Genomic DNA, 8,480 nt, shown 5'->3' with positions numbered 1-8,480 from the left:
GAAAATATGAGCCCTTCCCTACCCAAACTGTTCGACCGGAGTTTACCCGGTTACAGGAGACGTCAGGTAAGCACCCCGCGGCGCTATTGGATGAAGGAAGAGCGTGAATTAATTACGTGAGGTCTCGGGTTCAAAGCAATGAATTACACATTGCGCACAATGATTAAAATCAGCATCCTGATCTCTATGGAATAACTTGTCTGTGTTTTGTGAGTGTGTGTGTGAGAGAGAGAGGGGGATTGTATCTGTGTGTGTGTGTGTGTGTCTCTGTCTATGTGGAGGAGACAGGCTGGGCGGGGCCAGGCTGTAATTACAGGTTAACGTACCCGGAAGCCAGCGAGCGAGCGGAGGTAGACAATCTCCGCCTTCCAAACCCGGGATAAGAGCTCAGATCCCAGAGCTCTTTCAAAGTTTCCTGCAACCTATCCGGGACCTGGGGGGAGAGGACGATGGCGCAGGTTTTCTGGGCTCTACTGGGAGCTGCACTCAATCTGCAGGCAGTCCTGGCCGGTGAGTACCTTCGGCCCGTCCATCCCCGCTCCACTCCTGCTCTCGGTTGCCTGCTCCAAGTACAGAAAGCCTCTCTTCGGGGTAAGAGGGTTGTCCTTCAACTCTCCCCGATCAACGCCAACCTGTGTCTGTGTTCAGCTTTCACCCTCCCCCTACCTCTGTAACCCCTCCGTGCCCGGCCCCATACACCCATCCCCGTCTATGAGATCCCCCCCCCCACCCCCACATCTCTCCATCATCAGCCTGACAATGTCACCGCAACGACAAGACTCCATTACATAAAACCGGTTTGTTCGTTAACTGACGACGTCCGGGTAGCAGAACCTGTTTGTGTGTATGTTTGAAAGCAGGAAGTCTATTAATAGATGCTTTGGAGTAATTTGCTCTGTCATTGCCCTCCCTCCTTTCAGCTGATCCGAGTTCTGAGTTGCAGAACTTCTTCGTTAGTCCTCTCTGGGTCTCTCTCCTCTCCCCCGAACCCTTCCCTCTCCAAACCAGCCGTTGGTCACCCGTCCTACTCATTCCCCGAGAGAGCGTCCGGAGAAACTGTATAGAGTTAACGGCAGGTCAGGACATTAACTGCGCTGGGGTCCAAGTGCGCTGCTCTCTGAAACTGAGACAAGGGTTGGGAAGGTGCAGGGTACACATCCCTCTATTAGTCCATCCACTGCTGGGAAGTCCACGTTGCTGCTTAAACCGCTTCAGGAGTTTTGCTTTCAATTCTGATTGTCCCGTTTACAGAAAGGGTACGGAGGCTTTGGAGAGGGCGAAAAAGAGGTTCGCCAGGATGCTGCCTGGATTAGAAGGTGTGAGCTGTCAGCAAAGGCAGGATAAACTTGGGTTGTTTTCTCTGGAGCAGTGGAGATTCAGGGCAGACCTGATAAAATTATGAGAGGTGTATAGTAAGGTTTATAAGAGTGTGAGAGGGGATTAGACGGGGATGAGTCGTCTACTCCTAGAGGGCATGTATTTAAGATAAGAGCGAGAAAGATTAAAGGAGTTGAGCGAGGCAAGTGTTTTGACACAGAAAGCGGTGGGTCCCTGGACGGTGGCTCAGACAGATGGTAATGATCACTCAGGACACGCCCCCTTTTCATTGCCACCATCAGCAATGAGGGACACTCAACTTTTTAGGAACAGCTTCTTCCCTACTACCATCAAATTTTGAAAGAACCCATGTACACTATCTCAGTATTTTTCTCTGTGTAATTTATAATTTTTAAAAATAATATATTGCATTGTAGTGCTGCCACAAAATGACAAATTTCATGTCATATGCCAGTGATATTAAACCTGATTCTGATTCTGAAGAGGCTCTTAGAGGAATATGGAGAGAATGGAGCATGTGGACATTGTGTAGACAGATGGGATTAGTGTGTCAGACACACACATGAATGTGTGGGGAATGGAGGGATATGGACATTGTGTGGACAGAGGGGATTAGTGTGTCAGACACACACATGAATGTGTGGGGAATGGAGGGATATGGACATTGTGTAGACAGAGGGGATTAGTGTGTCAGACACACACATGAATGTGTGGGGAATGGAGGGATATGGACATTGTGTAGACAGAGGGATTAGTGTGTCAGACACACACATGAATGTATGGGGAATGGAGGGATGTGGACATTGTGTAGACAGAGGGGATTACTGTGTCAGACACACATGAATGTGTGGGGAATGGAGGGATACGGACATTGTGTAGACAGGGGATTAGTATGTCAGACACACACATGAATATGTGGGGAATGGAGGGATACGGACATTGTGTAGACAGGGATTAGTGTGTCAGACACACACATGAATGTGTGGGGAATGGAGGGATGTGGACATTGTGTAGACAGAGGGGATTAGTATGTCAGACACACACATGAATGTGTGGGGAATGGAGGGATACGGACATTGTGTAGACAGAGGGAATCAGTGTGTCAGAGACACACATGAATGTGTGGGGAATGGAGGGATACGGACATTGTGTAGACAGGGATTAGTGTGTCAGACACACACATGAACGTGTGGGAAATGGAGGGATATGGACATTGTCTAGACAGAGGGATTTAGTTTAACTCTGCAGCATGCCATGAGCTGAAGGCCCTGTTCCTGTGCTGTATGTTTTGTGTTTTAAGGAGTATGGGTGGGGTGCGTGAATCGGCATCTGTGAATATCACCCCCGAGCATGCGTGTGTAGAATCTGGAAAGGGTGAGAAATGCAGGAAATTGAACTGAGGGTTTCAGCATGGGAAGGCCCTTCAGCCCACTGATTCTATGCTAACCCATTCATTCCCATTCCCACTCAATGCCAGCATTTATTGTCCATCCATTATTGCTGCTGAATTGAGGCAGAAGGGGTTCAGTGATGGGTCCAGAATCAGGTAAGAGCAGACAAATTCTGCCCACTCACCTCTGAGTAGACCGAGTTTAAATCCGGATCTAAAGAAAACTGCAGATGCTGAAGTTCCAAGTCAAAGCCAAAGTCAGCTGCAAGACCTCAGAGCATCAGGCAGCATCTGTGAAGAATAGCCTTTCCTGAGACTGAAACTTTCTCTCCCCACAGACTCTGCCTGATCTGCTGAGTGTTTTCAACTTTAGCCATAGCATTGTACAGCATGGAACAAGCCCTTTGTCTGTGCCAACCACGATTACCATTCAAGCCAATCCCATTTACTACTGCTTGGCCTGAATCCCTTTAAACCTTTCCTGCGTTAGTGCCTTTGCAATGTTGTTAATGCACTTGCCTCATCCACTTCCTCTGGCAGCACGTTCCACGTACAGACCACACTCTAGGTGAGAAACCTGCTCCTCAGGTATCCTTTAAATCTTTCCCTTTTCAACCTTCAGTTTCAGTTTCCCTTTCCTTGGAGAAAACACAATGCTTAATCAGGCCATGTCTGCCCCTCATACACCTCTTGCAGGCTAACTCCTCAGTTTCCTATGCTCCAGGGAATACTGCCCCATCCTGGCCAAGCCTTCCCTATATCTCAGGCCTTCCAGTCCTTGGAATTATCCTCGTGAATCTTTCCTGCACCCTCTCCAGCTGAATGACATGTTCCCTCCAGCTGGGTGACCAGAACTATACACAGTTCTCTTCGTGCAGTCTCACTAATGTCTTGTACAGCTGTAACGTGATGTTCCAACTCCTGCACTCAGTGCCTTGACTGATGAAGGCAAGCGCACAAATGCCTTCTTCAATCCCCTGTCTACCTGCGTCACCACCTTCAGGGAAGCATGCACCTGTACCCCTGGGTCTCCCTGTTCTACACCATTCCCCAGGACTCTGCTGTTCACTGTCGTATTCCCACCCCGATTTGACTTCCCAAAGAGTGACACCTCACAATTTCATTTTCCTTGGTCCACTTATCCAGCTGATCAAGGTCCCCTGGTAATTCTTGATAACCATTTTCAATCTCTACGACACTACCTTTCTCAGTGTCATCTGCAGACTTCCTAACCCTGCCTTTTACGCACTCATCCAAGTCTGGTATATAGCTCAGTTTTTAATCCAGTGTTACTATGTTGCCATGATAGGATTTAAACTCATCACCTGTGGCTTCCCCTGGTCCTACACCTCAGAAACATAAATGACAGTACTGTATCTTTGATTGGGTATCATAAGGCCAGAAGACGTAAGTACAGAATTAAGCATTTGGCCCATTGAATCTGCTCCACCATTCGATCATGGCTGATTTATTATCCCTCTCAACCCCGTTCTTCTACCTTCTCCCCATAACCTGTGATAGCCTAACTATCTAAGAACCTGTCAACCTCTGCTTTAAATATCCCCAATGACTTGGTCTCCACAGCCATCTGTGGCAGATTCACCACCCTCTAAGGAAATTCCTCCTTAGCTCTGTTCTCAAGAGATGACACTGTATTGTGAGGCTGTGCCCTCGGATCCAAGACACCCCCTCTATTGGAAACATCCTCTCCATATACACTCTATCATTTTTTAACGCATGCATTGCTAAATAACAATATACAAGGGCTGAGAGTCCTCATAATCTAATCTAATCTAATCCAGGCCTTTCACTATTCAACAGGTTTTAATGAGATCCTCCCCTCATAAACTCCAGTGAGTACAGTGCCAGAGCCATCAAATACAATCTGTACATTAACCTTTTTCTTCCTGGAATTCATTCTCATGATGCTCCTCTGGATTGTCTATCTCTCCCAGCAGAGACATTGGAGGTGATGGTGAAAGAACCGGTAGGTCCAATTATGGAAGGCAGTGATGTGACCCTCCAGTGTCTGCCCAAAGATCTCAACATTTCCTCCTGTAAATTCCAGATGTACCACAAGGTGGGTTTTAAACAGATCCCCATGAAGTGAGCTTCACTCTATGTCTGACCATGGGAGTGTGTGATGGGATGGTGTGGAGGGAGCTTCACTCTGTGTCTGACCCTGGGAATGTGTGATGGGACGGTGTGGAGGGAGCTTCACTCTGTGTCTGACCCTGGGAGTGTGTGATGGGACGGTGTGGAGGGAGTTTCACTCTGTGTCTGACCCTGGGAGTGTGTGATGGGACGGTGTGGAGGGACCTTCACCCTATGTCAGACCCTGGGAGTGTGTGATGGGACGGTGTGGAGGGAGTTTCACTTTGTGTCTGACCCTGGGAGTGTGTGATGGGACGGTGTGGAGGGAGCTTCACTCTGTGTCTGACCCTGGGAGTGTGTGATGGGACGGTGTGGAGGGAGTTTCACTCTGTGTCTGACCCTGGGAGTGTGTGATGGGACAGTGTGGAGGGACCTTCACCCTATGTCAGACCCTGGGAGTGTGTGATGGGACGGTGTGGAGGGAGTTTCACTTTGTGTCTGACCCTGGGAGTGTGTGATGGGACGGTGTGGAGGGAGCTTCACTCTGTGTCTGACCCTTGAGTGAGTGGGATGGGATAGGGGGAGGGAGTGTTAGTTAAGCACTAACCTGATGAACTTGGCCTTTTCATGTAGTGGATTAATTCGTGGATGAACATTGACACCACAAACACACTTCGCTGCTGGTTTTACAACTTCAATGTGAGTCGTGCGAATGGGGAGCTCCTGCTGCAGGTGAAGAATATCTATAAGCGGCACATGGGGCCCTATCGCTGTGTGTCCGACCAGATGGAGCGGGAAGTCGCATCGGACAACATCACCATCCCTCTGCAGTGTAGGTCTCTTCGCACAATACTCAAAATCTCTCATCCTTGTATTCTGTCCGCTTTACCTTCTCCCCCTCACCCTCCACTCCCCTGCTCTTCCCTTTCTTCTCTTATCTTTGCCTTTCTCCCACTTTCCCTCTCCCCATCTCTTCCCCCCACTTCCTCTCCCATCACACTCCCACTCCAATACCACTCCCTCTACCCTATCCCCCCTTTATCTCCCCCCATCTTTCTCCCCTTTCCCTCTTCTACCTCTTTAAACTCACTGGGATCCTATTTCCCACTCCCTTTAAACCCACCAGGACCCTATCTCCTGATCCCTTTAAACTTTCCGGGATCTTTTTCCCGTTCCTTTTAAATCCACTGAGACTTGGCTCCTGATCTCTTTAAACTCTCTGGGATCTATTTCCCTCTCCCTTTAAACTCACTGGGACCCTGATTCCCACTCCTTTTAAATCCACTGGGACCCCATTTCCCATTCCCTTTAAATGCATTGTGTTAATTTTACTAATGAATCATTAATTATGCAATAATATTCACACCTCGCTTGAGGTACAGCAAGGGATTATCCAGGTGACACTCTCACTCTGACATTGATGTCATTATCATCACTAAATTCCCACACTCTCAACATCCTGGGGGGCTTCCCCTAACTAAGAACTAAACTATAATAGCTGCTTGCACACTGTGTTGTTACACTGTGTGAATCAGCAGTGTAATATGACACTCTCCGCTTCCCTGGGTGGGGTTAGTCCATGCACTCCAGATCCGCCACATTACCTGTTCTCCTGCCTACAGGTCAGGAGTGTGATGGGACATTTCCCACTTCCCTGGGTGGGGTTAGTCAATGCACTCCACATCCACAGTTTGTACTATCTGCAGTAACTCATCAGGACTCCTAAAACAGCACCTTACAAACCCACTATCTTTACCAGCTGGAAGGACAGGGACAGCAAAAGAAGGGGACTGCACCCCCAGGCCCCAGGAAGTTGCCTTCCAAGCCACACAGTTAGAACATAGAAACACAGTACAGGCCCTTCGGTCCACAATTGTGAGCCAAACTGATTAAACTAGTAACTAAATGCCTAGTTAAACTAATCCCCTCTGCCTACACAATGTCTCCATTCTCTGCACATGTATGTGTCTGTCTAACCGCATTCGAACTGCCTCTCCTCTATTGTATCTGCCTCCACCACCAATCCTGGCAGTACACTGCAGGCACCCACCACTCCATGTTTTTAAAAAAAAAAAAAAAAATTGTCCCTCACATCACCTTTAAACTCCCCCCTCTCACTTTAAATACATGCCCTCTAGTATTAGATATTTCCACCCTGCAAGAAAGACCGGCTGTCTACCCTTCCTGTACCCCTCATAATCTTTTATAAACCCTATCCAGCCTCTCCCCTGCCTCCACTGCTCCGTGAAAAACAACCCAAGTTTGACCAACCTCTCCTTATAGCTCACACCCTGTACTCCAGGTGATGATCTTGTGCCCCCTCTCCAAAGTGCCACACCCTTCCTGTAATGGGGCAACCAGAAATCAATGCTCCAGCAGCTGTACGTGACAATATAATCACTGTTCCTTCAAGATCAGGTTACCGTCAGGGTGGAGGAGAATTGCCTGATATTCCATCTGGGTTGCCTTCAACCTGATGGCCTTTTCTTTTCTTCTATTCCCCATTCTTACCTCTTCTCATCTACTGTCACCTCCCCTTGGGTCCCTCTCCTCCTTCCTTTTCTCCCACGGTCCACTCTCCTCTCCTATCAGATAGCTTCTTCTCCAGCCCTTTACCTTTCCTACCCACCCAGCTTTACCTCTCACCTTCCAGCTATCCTCTTACCCCTCCCCGCAGCTTTTTATTCTGGCATCTTCTCCCTTCCTTTCCAGTCCTGATGAAGGGTCTTGGCCCCAGAAGTCGACTTTTATTCATTTCCACTGAAGCTGCCTGACCTACTGATTTCTTCCAGCATTCTGTGTGTGTTGTTCTGGATTTCCAGCACCTGCAGAATTCCTTGTGTTTAGGGTTTACCAGGATGCTGCCTGGATTGGAGAGTATGTTTTATGAAGAAAGGTTGTGTGAGCAGGGACTTTTCTCTTTCGGAGTGAAGGAGGCTGAGGAGTGCCTTGATAGAAGTGTACGAGGTGATGGGCAATGTTCCCTCCCATTTTTAGCAGTCAGTGCGCGCAAAAATCTTATGTTGTGCAAATTTTTTTCCTGTGACAAAAGTATGTGCACACTGAATGCGCACATGGGACAGTTTATGTAGGTTTACAAAACATTTGACATAAAACTGCACAGAATAACAACAAAGTAACATACATATTTAAGCAACACACACAAAAAATGCTGGTGAACATAGCAGGCCAGGCAGCATCTACAGGAAGAGGTACAGTCGACGTTTCGGGCCGAGACCCTTCGTCAGGACTAACTGAAGGAAGAGCTAGTAAGGGATTTGAAAGTGGGAGGGGGAGGAGGAGATCTGAAATGATAGGAGAAGACAGGAGGGGGAGGGATGGAGCCAAGAGCTGGAAAGTTGATTGGCAAAAGGAATACAAGGCTGGAGAAGGGAGAAGATCAACGGGACGGGAGGCCTAGGGAGAAAGAAAGGGGGAGGGGAGCCCAGAGGATGGGCAAGAAGTTATAGTGAGAGGTACAGAGGGAGAAAAAAAGACAGGGAAAAAAAGGGGAAAGAAAAAAAAAATCATAATAAATAAATAAAGGATGGGGTACGAAGTGGAGGAGGGGCATTAACGGGTTAGAGATGTCAATGTTCATGCCATCGGGTTGGAGATATTTAATTCTTATCATATTTAAGTCACTCAATTATTTTTT

At 47.9% G+C, this 8,480-nt stretch overlaps 1 protein-coding gene across 2 annotated transcripts in view; it reads left to right on the top strand.

The window, feature by feature from the left end:
- Positions 1-275: 275 nt before the first annotated feature.
- Positions 276-8,480, top strand: part of LOC140201620 (cell surface glycoprotein MUC18) — a 29,266-nt gene continuing 21,061 nt past the window's right edge. The window contains exons 1-3 of one of the 2 annotated variants that reach the window (XM_072266002.1): positions 276-510; positions 4,687-4,808; positions 5,456-5,654. In XM_072266002.1, the coding sequence (XP_072122103.1) occupies positions 450-510; positions 4,687-4,808; positions 5,456-5,654 (382 nt within the window). In that variant the 5' untranslated portion in view covers positions 276-449. Of the gene's footprint in view, positions 511-4,683; positions 4,809-5,455; positions 5,655-8,480 lie in introns of both variants that reach the window. The other variant, XM_072266001.1, reaches the window with a different exon arrangement.

This window comes from Mobula birostris, chromosome 8 (assembly GCF_030028105.1).
Source record: "Mobula birostris isolate sMobBir1 chromosome 8, sMobBir1.hap1, whole genome shotgun sequence".
In the NCBI taxonomy this organism is placed as follows: Eukaryota; Metazoa; Chordata; class Chondrichthyes; order Myliobatiformes; family Myliobatidae; genus Mobula; species Mobula birostris.
This window is presented reverse-complemented; position numbering and strand designations above follow the sequence as displayed.